At 40.6% G+C, this 23713-nt stretch overlaps 1 protein-coding gene and 2 non-coding genes across 3 annotated transcripts; all 3 read right to left on the bottom strand.

Moving 5' to 3' along the window:
* Window positions 1–2317: 2317 nt before the first annotated feature.
* Window positions 2318–5213, bottom strand: LOC122088577 (pentatricopeptide repeat-containing protein At1g08070, chloroplastic-like). Its single transcript, XM_042657887.1, has one exon. The coding sequence runs from the start codon at window positions 4695–4697 to the stop codon at window positions 2646–2648; it is 2052 nt and encodes a 683-aa protein (XP_042513821.1). The 5' UTR covers window positions 4698–5213; the 3' UTR covers window positions 2318–2645.
* Window positions 5214–23025: 17812 nt separating this feature from the next.
* LOC122090285 lies at window positions 23026–23132 on the bottom strand. Its single transcript, XR_006143524.1, has one exon. It is a non-coding gene; the product is annotated as a small nucleolar RNA R71 (small nucleolar RNA).
* A 187-nt stretch (window positions 23133–23319) lies between these two features.
* LOC122090229 lies at window positions 23320–23426 on the bottom strand. Its single transcript, XR_006143471.1, has one exon. It is a non-coding gene; the product is annotated as a small nucleolar RNA R71 (small nucleolar RNA).
* Window positions 23427–23713: the final 287 nt, after the last annotated feature.

Here is a 23713-nt window from a genome sequence, read left to right as displayed (position 1 = left end):
AATTCGATACTAACCAAGTCGATGTTTGGCACTGTAAGTTAGCAACACCATTACTAGCCCAATGCTATGGTTCGTCAAGCATGTCAGTCGCACATATTAGAGCCACCATCTCGACAGTACCTGGGTCCTCAGCGACTTAATTAGAAATGGCACCACGGAGTTCAATGAGTCACTACAAGCCGATCAAATGATTCATTGACTCAAATGACCATCCTGAGTCTACAAGTCCAGTCACAACAATATCAAAGACAACGAAGCCATCAATGACTAAACCAGATTGTAGTAAACGAACAGGGAAATAATGCAATGCTTATTATTGTAATGAATAAAATAAGAAATATTTTCATTTCAAGATGATCTTCTTTGTTTATTCATGGAAAGATCTCATCCGACTGTTTACATTTAACACAAGACTACAAGAATCAAATGACTCCCAAACAACGCACAACAATAACATGTTATGTTTACAATTATTATACGCACCAGTCGTAAAACCACCTGAATTTCAAAAATAGGTAATTACAGACCCCAACTTACCACTAACTTCATGAATCTCTTGAAAGACATTGACATTGGAATAGCTGACATTTTCGGGCTGCGTCTAACAGGTGTCTCGTATCTCATCAGAACTTTAAATCTCCGAACTACATCAGGTTTTAAGAACACATTAGCTCTAGAAGACCCATGATACTGACCATCACCACAGATGACATTAAAAATGTCAGCGAAAGATGGTATAACACCATTATGTGGATCACGATCCAAGACCATTAAAACACATATCACACTGTCCAATCCAGATCCGGATGTAGCAGGTACATTACCAACAATAGCCATTGCCGTGCTAGGATCTTCTTCATCGGGAGAGGGTAAAATTGTCATAGAACCCATCAAATTCAAAGACCATATCTTGATCTTATGTCCATGACGTTGGTTAGTTGTTTGACCCAGAGACGGCATGTTCAAGTAATCTGAAAACACCTCAACCTGATTAAACAATATTCCACCTGGACGGCTGGACAACGTCTCATCGAACAAATGTTCTTGTAACAATTGTTGTATATAATTATTTTCTTAAATATTAAATATAATTGGAGTGATTCACATGTAAATGTCGGGGGAAGTAAGATTATATCTTTGTTTCATATTTCTAATAATTAGATCTTGAATTCCACTACTAGAAATTTCCTTAGAGGATATCGTTTTAATTTAGGTTTGTGGCAAAACCTGGACAACCAGAACCTGTGAAGAGGAAGAAGAGAACAGAGTGAGAGAGAAAAGAAAGAAGGGAAAATCCTGGTGTGACTATGGTTTTGATGTTCCTTTCATCATTGGGCAACAATTACCTCTGGCTAACAGCTTTAAAAGTTATAAATGGGAGTTGTAGTGGTCATTTCATCCATTATGTTAAAACTATTAAAATTCAGGATTTTCTTCCTATGTCTCAAACCAAGGGGTGGAATGCAATTTTTCTGGGTTGCTTGATTGCTCTCCAGCCTTCTTCCCTTCCTATGAAGTCTTCCAAACAAAATCTCTTTCTCTCTCTCTCTCTCTCTCTCTCTCTCTCTCTCTCTCTCTCTCTCTCTCTCTCTCTCTCTCTCTCTCTCTATCTTTCTCTCTCTCTCTCTCTGTTTTATGGATGTGGGGCAAATTGCCCATCTATGTCAGAACCGCAGTCCCTAAACATTCTTCTCTTTTTGTATTTGTGGAGAAAGAAAAACCTTTAGTACATGGAGAATCATATGAACACAAGTGGTGGTGTTATTTTCTTGGTAAACTAAAGTAGTTGCTGGCCTTCTTCGATAAGCAACTTGTCGAGTCCCATTCAAGTTAGTTGGGGCTTTGCTTCTTGTGGTCGGCCTGTAATGCCTCCGTTCATTTGCTTGCCTCCTTCCAGCCCAAAAAGCCTACAGGCTAAAAAGTAACCGCTAGAAGCTAACCCTTTCAGGTGTTGCTTCCAACGAAAGCCCTGTTCGCCTTTGGCACTTGAGTATATCTTCAAAAAGAAAAGCGCTACATTTTTTCACCCATCAAAATCTTGTCTTAAAGCTGATCGATTCAAGGCAGATTAGAAGTAATCCCCTATATTTATTCCACGACTGAATGGAGATGTACTGGCCGCCAGAATGCCAACTTCACGACCATGAGTGCAAGGAAAACCCGTGCCTATCGGGGGGCTGCCTGTTGCTATGAACCTTGACTCAAGCCTAATGCCCCTCCTGATTCTGGAAGCTGGAGGAGCACGGACTATCCATGGAGCCTGATCATTTATGCTGCACCTACTGAAATCTACTCAAAATTCTGCTGAGAGGACGTGGAGACTAAACCATAAATCTTGCATTGTAGGATGTATCTTAGGTCATTGAAGAAACAATAGGGAACTCCTATGTCATGAAATTAATGTATCTACAGACAAATAATACCCTTTCATTTACTATATATGCTTTCTTTTGTATACCATGTAAACATTTGATTAGTTTTCAAATCTAGTATTCAAAGCTTCTCCTTTCTTTGATAATGTCCAGACCATTAAATCTAAGATGTAGCTTCTGCTTCTTATATTTGAAGTCGCAGATGGGATTGTATCATTCATCGGAATAGGATTCAATCTGAACCATTACCATGTGAATACGAGTTAAAAGGAGTCACCAATAATCCCCACAAGAACATGAACCGTCCTTGAAATGGTGGAATCGGCTTCTATCCCTGACCACTATCTCTCTATCAAAAATACTCGAAATGATCTTTATGGCAGAGTGGCAGTCAACACAGACCCGCAAGTTCTTCACAATGCGTATGGTAACCCCTTTTTTAGTGGCAATAAGTCCGAAGGCAATTGCCAACTTCTCACTATGGAAAAATAGTGCCTTCTCCTTCTCTTCCTCTTCCACATCAAAGAACACTTCATTTGTGCTGGCTACGTGGCCTGCGATCCTCAACTGCTCGGACATCTCATCTATCATTTTGTAAATTTCCTTGGCTCGAGGGTGGATATTCTCCTCTACACCGAACTCATGAATCTCACCGTCTATCTCAATAGAACTACATCCACGCAGTTTCGAAGATCCTTTCTCTTTCATCAACTCCCTCACCTTCACAACATCATTCCATCTACCAGCATTAGCATATATATTAGACATGATTGCCAAGTAACCCCCATCTTCAGCGTCAAGTTCAATCAAGTGTTTGATGGCATGTTCTGCAAGCTCAACATTGCCATGCATCTTGCATGCACCAAGTAGGGCACCCCAAACCCCAGCATGTGGAATAAGAGGCATAGCTTGGATGAATTCATAAGCTTCCTTCAACAAGCCTGCACGACCAAGCAGGTCAACCATGCATCCATAGTGCTCAATCTTGGAGGCAATACCAAGTTCATGGTGCATAGCATAAAACCATTTTTGTCCTTCATCTACCAATCCTGCATGAGTGCATGCACACAATACCCCAATCATTGTAACTTCATTGGGCTTCACATTTCCACTTCTCATTTGATAGAATAACTCCAATGCCTTTCTACTTTGCCCATTCATAGAAAATCCCATGATCATTGCATTCCAGGCCACAACATCTCTTTCCAACATTCTTTCAAAAACAAGTTGTGCACCCTCTAAAGACCCACATTTAGAATACATGTCAACTAAGGCAGTCCCAACCAAGAGATTCAAGCCAAAACCATTCCTGTCAATATAGGAATGAATCCACCTCCCAGTATCCAATGCCCCTACTTGAGCACAAGCAGAAAGAACACCCACAAGTGTCACCTCATTAGGCTTCAGATCTTCTATTTGCATCTGGTGAAATAATACCATAGCTTCATTAATCTTCTTACTCTGTACAAGGCCCCCAATGACTGAATTCCAAGACACCAAATCCCTCTCAGGCATCTCATGAAAAAACCGTAGCATGAGTTCAGCTTCACCATGTTTTGCATAGCCCCCTAACAGTGTATTGTACAATAACAAATCCTTGACAGGTGCTTGATCAAATAGCGCCTTAGCAAGTCTCATGTCCCCAATTTTCACAAAGCCTCCGATCATGGTATTCCAGGCTACAAGATCCTTCACTGACATTTCACAAAAGATTTGGTGGGCTATATTCATATCACCGCATTGGTTCACATAAGCGGCCATGATGGTCGTCCAAGACACTGGATCTTTAGCAGGAATTTCATCGAACACCTTGTGAGCAACCCTCGTATGCCCAAGAGCTGCATAAAACTCTACTAAACTCGTCGCTATGTAAACATCTGCATCCACGCAGATTTTAAACAACAGCCCATGGATGCATTGTCCTTTACGAAGATCCTGCAAACTCGCACAAGCCCTGATGACGAAGGGGAAGGTGAAGCAATCGGGTGGAATGTTTCGGAATTTCATACAACGAAAGAGTAGAAGGGCCTTTTGGGGTTCATGGTTCTGTTGGAATCCCCTGATCATGGTGTTCCAAACGAAGGAGTTGGGTTCGAGCATTTGAGTGAACACTTGGTTTGCAAAACTCATTGCACCCACATGGGCGCAGTGTGCCACGAAGTTTCCTATTGCAAAGTTGCTCTGGTGCAGCCCAGTTCTTATCAAGTAGACGTGGAGACTCTTTAAATGCATCAAGGATTTGGTTGCTTCGCTGTTCTTCAAGAGGGACAGTGCAAGCTGCTTCTGCATTCGTTCAAACTCTGCCAGAGACTTCAGACACCACATATCAATGTGGAGTGTTAGCTTTTCAATTCTCTTGCCTTCAAAACCAAGAAGATTTGGAAAACTCCTCAGATGGTTTCGTTTTCAGTCCCACATCTTGGGTCCCCAAGGTGCCAAAAGTCGTCATGAGTTATTGATTTCAAATGACCAGCAGAATACCATTTTGAATTTCAGGTCCCCAATCCTCTGAAGTCTTGAAAGAGAGGCAGAGATGTCTGGTCAAAATTTTTAAGCCAAACAATAGGACCCACTGAAAAACTTCTCCAGTCCTCCTGCATTATTTATATTCATCAAAGCTTTACTGAATCACTCAACTCTCTGGTGTTACAATGGAGTCGCCTTTGGTTTTTGGGTTTTCGGTTTTACTGGGTTTGGTACTTCAGCTCCATTTCCAATTGGGGTGCATGGAGGAGAAGATGGGTCTTTTGGAATTCAAAGCTTCCGTTAACTGGTCAAATACTCTCCTCTCTTGTTGGGTAAATGATGAAAGGAGTAATTGTTGTGCATGGGAACGGGTAAAGTGTAATAGAACCACGGGACGCATCATTGAGCGGTTATTCTTTGTAGTGAGTGAGGTGTTGCGGTGAGCATCAGATGGCCAAGAGCATTCAGGCACACACCTAGAGGTTGTCTCCGCCATCCAATGCTCACCGCACTACCGCACTCACTGTGGAGGATGTTTTCACCCCTTTATGATACAAGAAAGTTTTTTCCCTGCGTGCAAACACCCAACTAGACCCAAAATGCTACGTTGTTTCTTCCCTTTCGGAACTGCAATATCTCAATTTATCTTGCAATTTCTTCGATGGCTGGCATAAGAATGACAGTATGTCTCATTATCTCGTTCTTATTATTGCTCAGTTTATAACTCTTTCTTCTAAACTTTGACCTCTTCTGCTTTGTTTCAGACAACCACTCATTAGCATTTATTATTGGTGAGAGAAATCTGCTTGCTCTGGCATAGGAAACAACAGACCAGCAGACCAATGAAAGGCCATGTGGGAGAATAATCAGTCTACACAAGGGGGGCTTCTTGGTTTTTTTGCACCCACACCATAGTTAGAACGTTTCCTATGTCAGATTGACGTGTGAAAATCGTTTGCAACCACTGCACCGATGTAGTGAGCATCGAGTGGCTAGGAACCCCTTGGGGCACGTGCCTAGATGCTCTCAGTCATCCGATGCTCATTGCACCTCACCGCTTGCTGTAGAGGATGTGGCAAAGTTTTTTTCCCATAAAATTCACAAGGATGAGAGGGGATTTTTTTTTTTTTTTTTTTTGCTATAAGTAAGGAAAATTATATATTGAATGAATGGAGAATTACAATCACAAAGAATGAGAGAAAAAACCCATTCAATTACTTCTCTACCTTTGGCATTGCTATCAAAAGAAAGGTAACCCAATCAAAGGTAAAACTAGCTAACAGAATCTATATCATGGTCTCATATTTGAGTCCCAAATTATTTCATGTAAAACAAAGGATGGCGTAGAGTTCTAGCTCGTAGTTAACCAAGTTGTTGCAGCATGTTTAGCCAATCTATCGACTACCACGTTTCCTTCTCTACAACAGTGTGAAATCCTCCATGAAATGCTATCTAAATACCTTTAATACAACCATCATTTTTGCTGAAAAATCCATGGAACTTTTTGATTGGTGATGCAATTCACCATAGCCTGCGAGTCACATTCAATCCACAAATTCATAGCATCCATCAATGAAATGGTGTGCAACCCAAAGAAGAAGGCATTGAATTCTTCCATGAAGTTGGTTCCCATACCTTCATAGACAGCAAAACTTCACTTTGGAGATCCATTGCTCTATCCCTAATAACACCACTAGCCCCAGAGTAGCCTAGTGTGGAATCAGAATAATTGCAACAAACCATACCTTCCCAATCGAAACCACTTAAGCATTTCTCTTCCACCAAGAGAATAACCCTTCAAGAGAGGGAAAACTGCTCCATCTTTGATTCAAAAAATTTCAACAATTTAAATCAAATTTTCCATTAATTGATTCCACATTTTTTTGGCGGAGATGGCATTGAGATGCCATAAGAATATTGCATTTCGATACTTTATCATCGGTTGGAAGACTACCATGAACTAACCTCTAATAAAAAGAAACAACCTGGGGTGCAGCCCTTTTTGCCAAACTAATTTTGTCCATGCCGAGACAAGTAATTTCTCTCTAAGGCTATTCCAAGTCGAGAAAACAGTGAACTTGCCTGATTCAGAAAACGACCAAACTTTATTATCTTTAACAGCCACCATGGGGAGAGAATGGTCTTTACAAGATCACAAAGTGCCTTCATATATCTGAAATAACCAGAGGAAGAGCCCAAAGTCCTTCTACAATCAAATCTAAAACTTTCGTTGTTAAGTTAATAGAGAAAGGCTGACCATTAGATATGGTATCATAGGGTCACTTACCATTAATCTAGCAATCATACCAAAAATTGATTGAGGATCCATCACTAATAATCCACCTTTCTGATGCACAGACAAAATTTCAAACTTTTTCAGCCCCAGTAAGATTGAAGACGAGATGTTACCCTTTTAAAAAGACCCATTTGTAGCTACAAATCTTCCATAAAGAAAAGAAGCAAACATAGAGTTATCAGACTTGACAAACCGACAAAATTTAGAGTGGATGGCGAGATTAATATCTTTTAAACGATGGATCCCTAGCCCTCCTTCCTTTTTTGGCTTGCAAAGAGTGCTCCATTTCATTGTAAAGGCCTTAAGGGAATTCGCATCCCCACTCCAAAGAAAATTGCGAATCCACTTCTCCATTAATGAAATCAGCAAACTAGGACATAGATAAACTGAGAAAATGTGGACAAGAATACTACACATTACCGATTTCACTGGCTCAACTCTTCCAGCTATCGATAAAATTGACCGACGAGCTTTAAAATTTATCCACCAAAGGGAGGATAAATTCCTTTTTAACCCGACCTTTAAAGATATCCACTCCTAAATAGCGAGTGGGGAAAGCACATTCTGAGATTCCAAGAACCTCTTTAATTCTTATTCTCCTTCCTGGATCATACCTAGAAAAATTTTGCTGTTGTCAAGGTTAATATGCTGACCTGAGTAAGCTTGATAGGAATTTAGGTACTCTTTAAGCTTCTTAACCCCTTTTAGCTCAACATTCATAAAAATCACCAAGTCATTTGCATAAAGATGGTGAGAAAGAGTGTGAACATGTCTAGTGCCAGGAATACCCTTCACCACCCCAAATACCCTTCACCACTCCTTTATCATGAAGATCTTTCAACCCTCTGCATAATACTTCCATAACTAGAATGAAAGGAATCGAGGAGAGAGGATCGCCCTGACATAAGCCCCTTTCCACACCAAAGAATCCCATCGGACTGCCATTAACCAGAATCGAAAGCTTAGAGGATGCTGGAATATGATTAATCCAACCAATCCACTTCTGAGAGAACCCAAAATTTCGAAGCATATCAAACAACTCACACTCTACCGTGTCAAATGCTTTTTGAACGTCCAATTTGAGACTCATTCTACCTCCATAGGTCTTGGAAAACATCATATTGCTAAGCTCTGAGGCAACTCTAATATTTGAAAAAAATGATTTTTCCTTTTTGAAATGCCCTCTGCTCTTTAGAGATCAGCTTATGCAAGAGTAAAGAAAGACATGAGGATAAAATCTTGGGAATTATTTTAAAGAAAACATTCCCTAAGTAGATAGGGCGAAATAGCCCAAATTTTCTTGCATTATCCACCTTTGGATTAATGTTAAAAAGTTACAATTTACACCTTTGGCGATCACCCCTTCAATAAAATTTTCTTTTAATAGCATGACATACCTCCCTTCTGATAATATCCCAGCCACGTTGAAAAAGAGTACCAGGGAAGCCATCTAGTCCTAGAGCACTGGATGGGTCCAAATCAAAGACTGCTTTTTTAATATCATTTGAAGTGGGGATCCTTATAAGCATATCATTATCTTCAGGGGTTACCAGCTTAAGAATAATCGAAAGAAGATTATCAACTCCCCTAAAATTACCATGCTATTGGAAAATTTCAAAATGATCCACTAACTTCTCCCCAATGACAGATTGAGAAGTATGGACCACTCCATCTTCATTTTGAATTTCTCGAATAGTGTTTCTACCTCGATGCATCTTAGCTGAAGTGTGGAAGAGTTTTGAGCAATGGTCACCCTCTTTCAGCCATTTGACACGAGATTTCTCTGCCCAAATCTTATCATAAAAGCCCATGATAGTTTCATAATCTCGTTTCGTAACTTGTTCTTGGTCATAAAGAGCTTCACTAAACCCATCAGCCTCCATCACTTCCTGAATATGCTCCAAAGTGACCTTTGTTCTTGCCACCTGATGATCCACGTGAGGAAAAAATCATGAACCCAAGCCCTTAGAGGACCTTTTAATCTTTTTAGCTTCCTTAGCACTCTGAAAGTAGGAGTACCCCTCACAAGGATCTCCCACGATGCCCTCACAACATTCTTGAAATCATTGTGCTCTTCCCAGAATCTATGCATTCAAAAAGGAATATTAGTAGGATGAGGCACCTCATCACACGAGATAATAATGGGAGGATGGTCAGAATAACCGTGAGGTAAAACCCTTTTGGAAATTCCTGAGTAATGATCCAACCACTCCTCATTGCACAAGCTCCTATCGAGGACCGCTTGAACATTTCCATATTTTCTATTAATTGACCAGGTGAGCTTCAATCCATATGAGTCCATCATAGTAGAAAAATATTTAGACAAGCTTAAATTAAGAAGCCCTGGACCCCGTTTCTCTTGAAAAAACAAGCACGCATTAAAATCACCAAGTACCATTTATGGTAATCTTCCACCAAAGATAGAGCAGAGATCAGACCATAGCTGACCCCTATTAATCCTTAGACAGTTTACATGCATAGTGGAGATAAAAAATCGGTCACTTCCACCTTTCACATATAATGTGATATGCTGATCAAAGAACATCACAATCGAAGGCCTTATAAGACCCTCCTTGCAAATAACCCAGAGGTTTGGGATAAAATCTTCCTGATGGTTGTAGAATTTTTTTTATACCCAAGGTTTGCGAACAAAGAAACAAGGCACCTACCAGTATCAACTTTTGGCTCTACCAAAAAAACGAATAATGACATATCCTCACGAATACGAGAACGGAGAGCAGCACGAGCACGTCCATTGTCAATACCCCTAATATTCCAAAAAAAGAACTCCATCATTGCAAGTTCTTGTTAGCTCCTCTAGTTGTGCGACAAGTAGTCACAATAATGTTTTGGTTCTGAAGCAACCCATCTATAAGCTCATCTCATGAGCCCTACTGGTCCCGTGACTAGAGGATACTGGGGTGACCACCTGAGCATATCTTGATTGCCAATGAACCACAAGAATAAAAGGAACTTGTGAATCATTCTCCTCCATCTCAGAATGAGAAGGTTGTAATGGACTATAGCCATACAACCATTGTCCAGGCTTGAGACAGTCATCGGAGAGACCACACTTGTATTAACATTACTTGGCGACAATGGCAAAACCAGGTCCAAGCGTCCACCTTGAGAAAAACCCAGGGGTTGAAGATCCCTATCAGGAAAAATGTCCTCCTCATCACATGAACTTGGGTTTGGCTCATATCTGAGACCATATTCAAATCTGCCCCATGTCCAGGTGTTTGCAAAAATTCAAAATCATGCCTAGAGTGCTCTTGCACTAAAATAAGAAGTGAATCAGCCTCTATAGACACCTAATTTTGTCACCCTCCTTTGGCTATGATGACTTATGGATCTTGGATGCAATCTTTCACTTTTGATCGATAGAGATGACAATTGACTAAGGTAACCATTCCCAGAACCATTCTATACTTATCCAAAATTCTCAGAAATCTCGGGCAAGAGAAAAGAAGGGTCCAATTATGACATTTCATATACAACGAAATTAGGTCCTAGGTGACCATACAGATTATAGTACTCAGAATCACGATTCCAACGATATATGGTACGTCAAAATTGGACCATTGGATCTCCCGCAATCGTTCTCAGAAGTTACTCCATGCGAGCACCCAAGCCTTACCCTGAATGCCCCAAACCCCGCCCATGCTAGCATCCACGCCTTGCCTTGAGTGCCCAAACCTCACCCACTTGAGCACCCATGCCTTGCCTTAAGTGCCCAAACCCTGCCCATATGAGCACCCACGCCTTGCCCAGAGTGGCCCAAACCCCACCCATGCGAGCACCCACGCCTTAGCCTAAGTGCCTAAACCTTGCCCATGCGAGCACCCACCCTTGCCTTGCACCCCTGCCCACTCCCCGTGTGCACCCGACCAAGCCTCGTATATACCCGACCAAGCCCGCACATACCTAACCAAGCCCCACGCATACCCGACCAAGTTCCAACACCCCTGCCAGAGCCCTAGCACCCATGCCAGAGCCCCAGTAGCCATGCCAGAGCTCCAGTGCCCCTGCTGAAGCTCTAATACCCCTGCTTTAGTCCCAGCACTCCCATCAAGGTCTCGACACCCTCGTCGACGATCGAAATCCCTATTCTGGTGATCAATTTGGTGAAGGGATTCCCTCCTCACCCGCCTATGTACCCCATACTGCCCTGCTAGCGTACCTTACACCGTAACCTCCCATTGGTCTAAAAAGGAATCTTTTTACCTTATTGGTCCAAAATAATTACTTTTTTCCCTATTAGCCAAAGAAATTTCCCCTCCACCCCATTGGTCCAAAATTTCTTACTTTCACCCCATTTGTTCTTAAGCATCTAGTAGGAAGATCGGTTGAACCGGGTAGATTAGGTATCTAACACCTTCCCAAAATTATAACCTGACACTTACCCTAAATCTCTGGACCAGACCAACTTTTAAGCTCTTTTCTCAAGAATTGGGCCCACCCCCAGGCCTAGGCCCATAATCTTAGGTGGTGACTCCAAACCCTTTTGCATAATCCTGATCCCCGTATTGGACCATCATCAAATCCCCATCTCGAACAATGAACTTTATACTCCTGCAAAATAGGCCTCCATGTATCTCCAAATAGTAATACAATGGTGCGGGGCCCGCAAGATAAGTACACATGACACACCTCTCCCTCATGAAAGAGAAAGAGAGGAGAGAGGACGAAATAAATGTAAGTCCTTTTTTCCCCTCCCCAAAAAAGGGGGGAAGAGAGATCTCATCTTCTGCCGCTACCCTTATAGTGGCGAATCCACTGGGGATAAATTTCAAGCTTCTGACATTAGATGCTACCATTAAATGCAAGAACATTTTCTACCACATTTGTTTGAAAACATGTTTGGCTAACCCTATGTTTGTATTTGTACTCACTAATCGCATCATGCATCGTGCTCGAAGTGAAATCATTTGGCGAGGGACTCCTTGTCATGCCCGCACCCTCGGGGAGGTCAGTGTATGTCATGGAGAGCACTCTGAAAGCAAATAATAGCCACTTACTGTATAAGGATGTGGGGTATTGTTAAATAGTGAGGATGTTCATAATTGTGCCAGCACCCTCGAGGAGGTCTGTGCACTTTATGATGTTGTGAGATCGAATAATGATATTCTCGCATTCCACCACCCTATGGCCAGTTGCTTAACCTCGTGTGTAATCACGAGTAATGGGCAAGGAAGTCACCACTTGATCTCGTACCCACGGGTATATCAAAAGGATCATGTACCTTACGTATACAGATCCTGTCAAGGAAGCCTTGTCAATCTTATTTCATCCACTGCATGGTTGCATTATGTAGGAAATAGATGGAGAATGCTAGGAATGATATAAGCTGATCTGTAGAATTTGTTTGTGGTCTTGAAAAGGAATTTTTCTATGATACATTCTAGTCATAAAGAAATGCTCTCCTAAGTGGGTTTCAGATAAAAGGTGTCCTTCTCCTCCTTAGAAATGGAATATGGATGACTTGGCATACACGATCTAAGATGATTTCCCCGTAAAATGCCGAATTATCTAAAAGACTCGAGAAAACTAAGAGGAAGGTCACCTAATGGGGTAAGATTAAAGAAAGAATGACTTTATCGAAGAAGAATGCCTTAATAGAAGTATTCTTGTCAAGCCATTTGTGTGAATCTCCCGTTTATGACATTAAGTGGACTAGGGACATCAACCCCTACCCACTTCCTATCATTAAGTGAACTAACTTTGGATAGATCATTGGTTGTTAATTTAGCGGATGAATGAACAAGGGGTTGGGAATATAAGAATCCTAAAATAAGCCACTTTTGGTTTAGGCACAGTTCCACATCTCAAGTATTCTCTGCGGTCCATTTGGACACGTTAGGGTAACCGATTGACTCGATTAAGTCTAGTGTCACCTCCATCGTCTCTCCAAGGCTATCTATCACCAAGTGATTACGACCCAGTTCACATGAATCCACATAATCTTGAATCACTCGAGCAAGTATGGGTCGACCTCGTAGAGACCTTACAGACAAAAATGGTCAAGGTCAAGAGAGGAATAGCCCAAATACTGCTGCACTCCAAAACCCTCCCAGGGCTGAACCGGCACAAGCTACTAGAGAGTTGGATCAGAGCGGACCTACAGGTCATCATGGAAATTCTTCCCGAGTTGACTCAGGAGAACCAGAGCAAGTCAGGCTAACCTGTTAGAGAGGAGCTTCACCTACCCGTCCAAACGATCAATGGGGAGCCTATTCCAGGGTCCTTCCTCCCAGGGTAGTAATTGAATATGAGGAAGAAGAGTTTGAAGCGCACATCTAAATGGAACCTCCAGAGATGGAGAGAGAAAGAAAGTTAGAGAGCAATTGGAGAAATTAGAAAGTATGCTCCTCATGGGAAAGAATTCGGAAAGCTAAATAGTGAATTCTGATGAAATAAGTTTCTTTTTCAAAGCAAGGATTCTCGAGAAGTTCAAATGGCAGACCGACAAATTCGACGGGTCAAGGGACCCTAAGGCTCATCTCAAATTCTTCCATAGCATCACCAAGTCATGGCAACTTGCGGACAACCAGATGGGGCAAGCCTTCATTTTAACCCTATCAGGACCAACACTAAGGTGGCTCACACAATTGGAGTCATCCCAAACCCAGAATTGGACAATAGTGGTGAAAGCCTTCACCAAGCAGTACTCATACAACACCAAAGTGGATGTGAAACATCGAGAGCTTGAGATGTTGAGACAACATCCTAGAGAAGGATTCACCACCTTCTTGATGAGGTTTAGGGATGATGGCAGATCGGCCTTCAGAAGTAGAGCAAGTAGAAATATTGATTGAAAACTTGTCTAAACCTTATTATGATGTTCTTTACTACCAACATCTGTAAACTTTTGATGCCTTGATAGCCACAGGTACACGTGTGAAAAACAGAATCCTAAGGGAAGCTCAGTATCAAGGATCCTCCCAAGATGTAGTCCAACAATCAGTCTCACCGATCACCTCTTCACAACTATTCATGGTACAAGCAGATGCCCCTGCTCAGAAGGCTCCTTGCTCGAAGAGATAATTCACTGATTTGGGAATGCCCATGACAGCAGTGTATGAAAAGCTAAAGAAGCAAGGATTGCTAGGGACAGTGGCTCCAAGAATAATTAGTAATCCTCCCCCAACTTGGTATAGGGACCATAAAAATTGTGCTTACCACACTCCGAAGGGGCACAATACTGAAAGATGCTTGGGTCTATAATATGCAATTGAGGATCTGGTAGACAACAGGACTATTGACGTCAAGGTCAAGTAATCTCCTAATATCAATACCAATCCACTCCCAGACCATGGAACTGTTAGCAACAATGGATGATTAGAAGAATTGGGATCCTCGATTCTTCGATCCAGCCCATTTTATTAGAGATTCTAAGAAGTACCATGAGGAGAGGCATAAGAATGGAAAAAGAAGATAAGGCTCACTTGGAGTTTATAGCTTCCCATTGATTTGAAAAGCTATATTTGCTCCCTCCTATAAGAACCAAGAGCCAAAGAGTTACATGAGCTCAAGCCTTATCCTTTCAGAGGAAGAAGTGTATATGCGAAGCAAAGAAGAGCACAAAGAATGATGGTCTGCATGTACTATGCCCGAATCAACTGCAATGGAAAGATCCATGAGGGTGGTCAAAGATGTGACCGAGACATTGGGACGACCTCCCTCAATAGGATTGAAAAGATGGACTTTGTAGAAAGGGGGTTGAGTAGTCTCCATCAATCCTCACCTCTTAGAAAGTTCGGCTTTAGGGAATATGAGATTGATCAGCAGGTATTTATGAAAAAGTAGGTGCCTATTCAAGAAAACAATTACACCTTTGAAGAAATAGAAGTAACTTTCTTAAAAGGAGAAGGAGGCCCTTTGCCACATCTCCTCATCCATCAAGCAATCGAACCGCTCCTGAATTGGACTAGCAATGGGGAGAACTTCAAGATTACTCATGCTACCGAGTCAACCAGCCTGAATACCACTGATAAAAGCATCAAATCAGCCATCGATTCTATAGTTGAGTCAGTTGTTAAGTCTTCTGTTTATGATTATGAGTCGGCCTCCCCTCTTGAGGAGAGTCCAGAGTCCGTGTATGTCCAGTCTGTTACTCCTTATTTCATGAATGAAATTTCTAATTCTGAGTATCACTTGCCTCCTTTTTTTTTATGATGATCTTAATAAATATCAAGAGTCAATAAAACAATGCAAACCAAAGAAGGCCCAGCCCATCCGTGAGGATACCCGGGTTATTAATCTAGGAACCAACCAATGCCTTTGAGAGGAAAAAATTGGTACCACCCTAGACAGTGAAGAAGCAGAACATATGATTAGTCTTTTGAAGAAATTCACCGAAGTCTTTGCTTGGTCGTATGAGGATATACCTGGTATAGACCCTGATATTGTGCAACATTGATTGTCAACCTACCCTGTGGTAAAATTGATAAAGCAGAAGCTCCAAAAAATGTGTCCAAAATGGAGTGAGAAGATCAGAGAAAAAGTTGTAAAGCAATGGAATGCAAGGTTTTACAAGTGGTGAAGTACCCCCAATGGTTGGCTAACATAGTACCAGTGCCAAAGAAAGATGGCAAGGTACGAATGTGCGTAGACTTCTGAGATCTTAACAAGGTAAGCTATAAAGATGACTTCTCGTTACCTCACATTGATGTATTGGTTGACAACACAGTGGGCCATGCCTTGTTATCATTTCTGGATGGATTCTCAGGATACAACCAAGTGAGCATGCACCCAGAGGATCGTGAGAAGACTGCCTTCACCACTCCATGGGGAACCTACTATTATAAGGTGATGCCTTTTAGACTAAAGAATGCTAGGGCAACTTTTCAGAGAGCAGCTACATCCATATTGCATGACATGATGAATAAAGATGTGGAAGTCTATGTGGATGACATGATAGTGAAGTCAAAGAATCGGCAGGGGCATATTCCCGCACTAAGACAATTCTTTGAAAGAATCAAGAAGTATCAACTAAAGTTGAATCCTCAGAAGTGTGTATTCAGGGTGAAAACAATAAAATTGTTAGGGTTCTTGGTGAGTGAAAGAGGCATTGAAGTCGACCCTATCAAGATCAAGGCAATTCAGTAGATGCCCACACCTCGGACTGGGAAGCAGATACGAGGATTTCTAGGTCACATCCAGTATATCAATAGGTTCATAGCACAGTTAACTACGATCTATGAACCAATCTTCAAGCTACTGAAGAAGGATCAGCCCACGAAATGGAATGACTAATACCAGCAAGCTTGTGATAAGATCAAAGGATACCTCATGAACCCACCAGTATTGACACCACCGGTGGAAGGAGAATCACTTCTGTTGTACTTATCAGTGGTAAAATATTCTATGGGCTCGTTGCTAGCACAAAAGGAGACAGAGACGGGGGTAGAGCATGCCATATATTACCTCAGCAAGAAGTTCCTGGAATATGAGACATTGTACACATCTTTGGAAAAAACTTGTGCTGCACTGACTTAGGCAACAAAAATGTTACGACACTATATGGTGGTCTATCCAGTGCATTTGATCTCAAGAATGGATCTAATCAAATACCTCTTCGAGAAACCAGCTCTAACAGGAAGGATGGCTCGGTGGTTACTTTTACTATCAGAGTTTGACATCACCTATGTTACTTAAAAATATATTAAGAGGCAAGCTATAACTGATCATTTAGCTGCCCACCCCACAGAAGATGGAAGAGCCCTGGACGATGCCCTTTCCAATGAAGGAATCACAACAATAGAAGAAGAAGATGCAGTTAATGAATGGCAGTTGTTCTTTGATGGTGCAACTAATCAAAAGGGGTGTGGTGCGGGAATATTGATGGTCACTCCTAATGGCCTTTACTTGCCTTTATCATTCCACCTTGACTTCCCCTGTACCAACAATATTGCTGAATATGAAGCTTGCGCGCTGGGATTAGAAACAACCTTGACTATTGGAGTGAAAAGGATTAAGGTGTATGGAGATTCATCTATTGTCATTTGTCAGACACAAGAAAAGTGGAAGACCAAAGATGAAAAACCAAAGCTGTACTAAGAACATCTGGAAGAGGTGATTGGACACCTTGAGAAAATCTCCTTTAAATACTTCCAGAGAGATAACAACTGGTTTGATAATGCCCTTACAACCTTAGCTTCCATGGTAGAATGCAACCTTATGGCTAGAGTCTAACCATTCTTAGTGGAACAAAGAAGCAGGCCCATTTATCAAAATTCTATAAACTCTCTCACCATAGATGATCGTTCTTAGTTTGTTGACATAGTGGATTTATCAAAGAAAAGAAGTACCCGATTTAAGCAACTGAAAGAGAGAAGAAATTTCTAAGGAGATATGCCACCCAATTTATCCTTCAAGAAGACTTGTTGTACAAGAGGTCCTATGATGGAATACAATTGTTGTGCATGGATGAGGAGCAAGCTACGAAAATCATGGAGGAAATTAATCAAGGTCTTTATGGACCCCATATGAATGCCAAGATTCTAGCTAAGAAGATTCTCAGGCTGGGATACTATTGGAACACAATGGAAACAGACTACGTGAGATTTGTCAAGAAATGTCACAAATGTCAGATATTTGCTAATATCATATATATCCCACCAATGAAATTTCACTCACTCCATTCTCCTTGGCCATTCTCTACATGGGGCATTAACTTCATTGGGAAGATCAACCCCAAAACATCAAATGGCCATGAGTACATCTTGGTAGCCATTGATTATTTTACCAAGTGGGTAAAGGCTCAGTTATATGCAGCCCTCACATTTGCTAAGGTGGCAAAATTCATCCAAGAAAATATCATTTCCTAATATGGAATACCTTAAGAGTTGTTATCGGATCAGGGATCCCATTTCTGGGGCAAAATTGATAAAATCTACACGAAGTTTGGTATCAAAAGTCATCGCTTTACCACTTACAGGCCACAGACCAATGAGGCGGTAGAAACAGCTAATAAGAACATCAAGGTGATCTTATAGAAAATGGTTGAAACACACAAGGATTGGGCAGATAGGCTACCACTGGCTTTATGGGCATATCGGACTTCTGTTTGATCCTCAATAGGGGCAACCCCTTTTTCTTTGGTATATGGGGTTGAAGTAGTGCTACCCGTGGAAATCTTAGTACCATCCCTAAGGGTACTTTTGGATAGTCAACTACCTGAAGGAGAATGGGTGAAGGCCAGACATGACGAGGTCAACTTTCTTAGTGAAAGGCATATGAAAGCCATGGATAATCTAAAGAAATATCAACTGAGAATGGTAAGGGCCTTCAATAAGAATGTGAAATCCTATCACATAGAAGGGGTGAACTTGTTCTTTGAGTGCTGGCAACAATGGATGAATGGAAAAATTGAGATCCTCAATTCTTCGATCCGATCCATTTTATTAGAGATTCTAAGAAGTACTATGAGGAGAGACATGATGAGTGGAGAAAGAAGTTCTGCCTTGTGCAGGGATTGTCCCTTCCTCTCGAATTAGTAAGGCACATCAGTGATCTCATTAAGAATGCTTGTCAAAGAGAATGTGACTCCTTCCGAAGGGCCATTCACATGTATCAGATAAGCACTTTTCTCATCCCATGTTCTATGATCATGTGAATAACCTAGATGAAGAGTCAACGGAGAGTGACCCCACTCGACTCATCGCACCTAGAGCCCAGAAGAATCATATGAATGCTTGTGCCTACAAGAAAGTCATGAGTCAAAGGCTCAAGGCCATAATGGCTCCCAAATGAGAAGAGTCATTAGAAGAAGAATCATAAGATCAGACTTTTGCTATCCCTCCTTCCTCATCAATAAGGGGATCTACTATACCATACCTTCAACCTCCGCCATATTACCAACCTTTACCACACCATCAACATTTGTCATACCACCAACTTCCTCTATATCACCAGCCTTAGCCACCCCATCAAGGAGAAGGATCTTCCTCATCTTATCACGCTCAATCTTCATATCCTACCTCTCACATCACATCACCTTCATACCACCCCGCTTTATATCCCTCATCACCTTCATGTCAATCCCAATCTCAAGGATTAGTGGATAACCCAAAGGAAGGATGGATAGGTGGATACAATTAGAAGGATATGCTTGCATTACCAGATTCTCCAAAGAACCTCATCAACAGGTTCGATGAATGTCTTCAGAGAAAATCAAGATGTTGATCCCACTTCTCTAATTCAGACAACCATACATCTGGAGAATAATCTGGAGACAATTGAAGAAGTCACAGGTGATCTCCTAAGAGCAGTAATGGCATTGGCAATAGGGAAACAAATCAAAGAGCACACCTCCCTAATCCACATCGAGAGTGGCACAAAAGATGATGAGTCTGGTCTAATCCATCTTCTAGCCAATGAGGTCAAGTCTGACCCTATGGAAATATTTCGGTCCATACACTCCGAATACTATAAACATTTGGATATGGGAGAATTTGATGCTCAGGAGGAATCTGATGAAGAACCAAGTGAGGGAGAAATCAACGAAAAAGAGGATGATGACAACGACGATGAGGACGACAGTGAAGATGAGAATGATGGGGATGACGCTGATTCTCAAGGTGATGATGAGTACCAGGACTAGGATGACTACCAGGGACCTTGGGACAATAATGAAGTTAATGAGTCTGGATATTATTCTCCCAGAGATCTTTGAGGGTATTTTGTGTATGCAATTAAAGAGGATGACCCAATGATTGACCACACCAATGTAATCCAGTCAGCACTCATAAATCACATGGAAGGAGATGAGCCGGCATCAGATTTAGAAGATAGTGAAGGGTATGAGATCACTTTTAAAGGTGAAGGAAACACTATAGCAGAACACATGGGTTATGTCTATAATCATTTGGTTAACATAAAACTCGAGGCTAAGGAAATTGATCAAATGTTAGGTGAAGTAGCCATCGGTGAACACTACTACACCAAGCAGTTGGGAATCCTTGAAAAAGCAAGGGGACATGCCACACTTGTAGAGATGGTGGATACAATAGTTATGCGGCTTTCCAATGCAGTCAAGAAGGTGATAGCTAGGCTCTGAATATTTGTGAAGGACCTCGACTTCCCACTCCCATAGGGAAGGAGAATCAAAAGAGGAGGATGATCCTATGGTAGGAATAATTACCATAACAAATAGTGATGATGAAGAGTGTTATCCTATGGAGATCATCGTGAAGAAACCTGTCAATGTGATGGAAACTCAAAGTGGAAGAGACTACAAGGGCAAGGCCTTAGTATTAGAATAGTGATGAGCGCATTTATGTGTAAAATCTAAGGTAATAAAACATGCATTTTATATAATTAGAATGGAGCTACCTTCGTTTTTACTCTCTTTTTATAGGTTTTGTATTTTAAAGGCTTTAAGCATTATCGGGTGTCATATCTCTCCAACAACAACTACCTAGTATAGTTGGTGAGCTATGTTATGCAAAATTCCCTTACTCATCAGGAGGTCTCAAGTTTGAATCTCATGGTTGTCTTTTTTTGGAGAATTTTGTTGAAGATTTTCTACTTTTTACTCACTTAAAGCACTAAGGGCATGGAGGAGATTTTCACATCAAATTAGAAGCAAGAAAAATCGTAGAAGGGGTTCCTGCACAAGAAGAGAAGAAAAAAAAAAGGAAAGAAAAAAAATAAAAAAATAAATCTTATCCAAATCTTCTCTCTCCTCCACATCATCACCAAAAGATTGTCTAAATCACACAAAGCAAGAAGGAAAATCGTCCCTTGGAGGGAGAAAAAGAAGAGAAATAAATTAAAAAAAAAAAGAAAGAAAATAAGCAAAAAACAATTATAGGAAATTTCTCCAAGTTTATTTCTCTCTTCTCTCTCCTCCATATTAGCACTTTTGGTCTCAAAATATCTCACTATCAATTGTGGGTTTCTTCCTTTTAGGAAAGAGAAATTTGTTACCCTACCTCCCCATTCTCTATAAATACAACTCATGTAAGAGGAGGGGAGACACTTCATTCTTCTTGTAGGTTTTTTTTTTTTTTTAGTTGTTCTATCTCTTTCTCTAGTTTTCTCTTTCTCTAGCTCTAGTTCTAGGTTTATGCTTTAAACACTTTTGTCAGTTATTTTTATTCAATTAATGCAAGCACTTTTGTTTTTGATTCAGTTTTTTATTTTTATTGTTTAAGCAATTGAAGTTGTAATTTTAAAGTTATAGTTCTAGGCTTAGATCTAGGTGACAAGATCACGAGCTATGGAGCATCTTTTTTTTTCAAGTTCAGTTTTTTTTTTCAAGATTTGTTTTCTCTAGTACTAGAAATTTCAGATTTGGTTTATTCTAGATCTAGTTTTTAGTACTGGTAGTATCTCAAATCACCCAAGCTTTCAAGTTCAAGCATTGATTCAAGTAAGTAGGCTCCTTTAGTAGTCTTCTCTCTCCCCTCTCATTCCCTCTTCTGACTACCCTTTCTTTCTTAATTTAGGATTTTGAATTCAGTCGTTATATTATTACTATCCCTTTCCCCCAAGGTTCATGGCTAGTGTATGTGTTGGCTTTGCTCCTCTTAGCCATAGAACCATCCATTTATTGCTTTTATTTTAATTGTCTTTCTTTCCCTAAAGCCAAGTAGAGTAACCCTTGTAAGAATGACTCTCTAGTCAAGTAGGGAAGCTCATATTATGATGCATCTCTCGGGCTAAGTAGAGAAACCTACTTGTGAGTCTCTCTCTAGCTTTATCCCCTTTCTTTTACTTTATTTTTATTTCAGCATTTTTTTTCTTTATTATTTTTTTTAATTACGTGGGTTGTTTATTTTCAGTTATTTATTTATTTATTTAATTTAGTTGCGTGGCTTGCGTCTTTATATTCTTAGATGACGAATGGTTAGGACGTTATTTTAGATATTTATGTTTAGGACAGTAGTTAGAATTAGATCACAACCATTAATGGGTTCACTTTCGTATTATTAAAAGAAAAAAAAATAAAGTGGCTGCTCTCCCTGAGTTCGACCCGTAGCTACACTGATCCGTACACTTGCGGTTACATTTAAAATTTCAAACAAGTTTTTGGTGCCGTTACCGGGGAGATAGTTCCATGTTATTTTTCGCTTTCTTTTGGTAAATCGGAGTGCTTTGTTTGTTTTGTTTTGTTTTTCCTTTTCTTTTATTGAATTCCTGAGAAGAACAACTTGTAGTAATAGTTGTATCGGTGGAGGTCGCCATGCCTCACAATATGATAAAGATAGGTTTTGCCCTGTAGCAGTACCTCAGGAATTGACCTGAGCAACCCCGGATCCCTGTGTGTAAGCTCCCAAAAAGCCAAAAAAAAAATAAAAAAAATCAAAAAAAAAATAAAAAAATCATTAAAAAAAAAGTTTTGCTATCCATTCTTTTGTGCTTGTCTTACTTTAGTTGTGGGTAGTTTTCTATTACATGAGTGTTAGGTGGCTACGTAATACTAAGAATCGGTTAGAAAGAAAAGATCCAATAAGTAGTGACCCTATACGTTTGCTCTCTTTAAAGCTCTTCAATATGGGAGACCAATAGCAAAACCCTTCACCTAAATCTCTGAAAAATAGGTTCTACCCTGCTAGAACAGCCCAACCTTCCTGTATAGTTCTACCACAAGCCCAAGGTAATAATTTTAAACTCAAATCTCAATACATCACTATGTTGCCCCACTTCTATGGGTTGACCTCTGAGGATGCATACCTATTTCTAAGGGAATTTGAATAGGTATGTGTTCTAATTAAGATCCAATAGCTTTTTGATGATGTTGTTAAGCTTAGGTTTATCACTTTTGCATTGAAAGACCAAGCTAAGAAGTGATTGTATGGGTTATCCACAAATTCTATAACCTCATGAGAACAGTTCACAGTTGTCTTCCTTAAGAAGTTTTTCCGAACTCACAAGACCAATAAGTTTAGAAGTGATATCCTTCAGTTTAGGCAAAAACCTAGTGAGTCATTTTCCAAACTTATGGAGAGATTCAAGGATCTACTCCAAGAATGCCCTCACCATGGCCTAGACCTATGTGTTCTAATTAAGATCCAATAACTTTCTGATGATGCTATTAAGCTTAGGTTTATCACTTTTGCATTGAAAGACCAAGCTAAGAAGTGATTGTATGGGTAACCCACAAATTCCATAACCTCATGAGAACAATTCACAGTTGTCTTCCTTAAGAAGTTTTTCCCAACTCACAAGACCAATAAGCTTAGAAGTGATATCCTTCAGTTTAGGCAAAAGCCTAGTGAGTCATTTTCCAAACTTATGGAGAGATTCAAGGATCTACTCCAAGAATGCCCTCACCATGGCCTAGACCTATGGCATTTATGTCAAATAATTTATGAGGGTATTGATTACCCAACTAAACAAATGATAGAGTCTATGTGCCCTGAGGAATTCACATCCTTTACAGATGAAGGAAAGGCATGGGAATTCTTACTTGACTTAACTGACAAAACCCTTGAGTGGGAATCAACCCAAGAGAGTGAAAGAACTATAGGAGGAAAATGATATTTTGTGGATGGAATAGTAGCCAAGGAAGCCCATTTGGATAGCTTAATAAAGAGAATTGAGGCTATTGTTCATAGAGAGCCATCAT

This window comes from Macadamia integrifolia, chromosome 9 (assembly GCF_013358625.1).
Source record: "Macadamia integrifolia cultivar HAES 741 chromosome 9, SCU_Mint_v3, whole genome shotgun sequence".
In the NCBI taxonomy this organism is placed as follows: domain Eukaryota; kingdom Viridiplantae; phylum Streptophyta; class Magnoliopsida; order Proteales; family Proteaceae; genus Macadamia; species Macadamia integrifolia.
Note: the sequence above shows the minus strand (reverse complement) of the source record. Positions and strands in the feature narration are given on the sequence as shown.

Bases quoted from the DNA above. Each gene is read 5' to 3' on its own strand.
- LOC122088577 (XM_042657887.1), bottom strand. From the start codon at position 4,697: ATGTGGTGTCTGAAGTCTCTGGCAGAGTTTGAACGAATGCAGAAGCAG.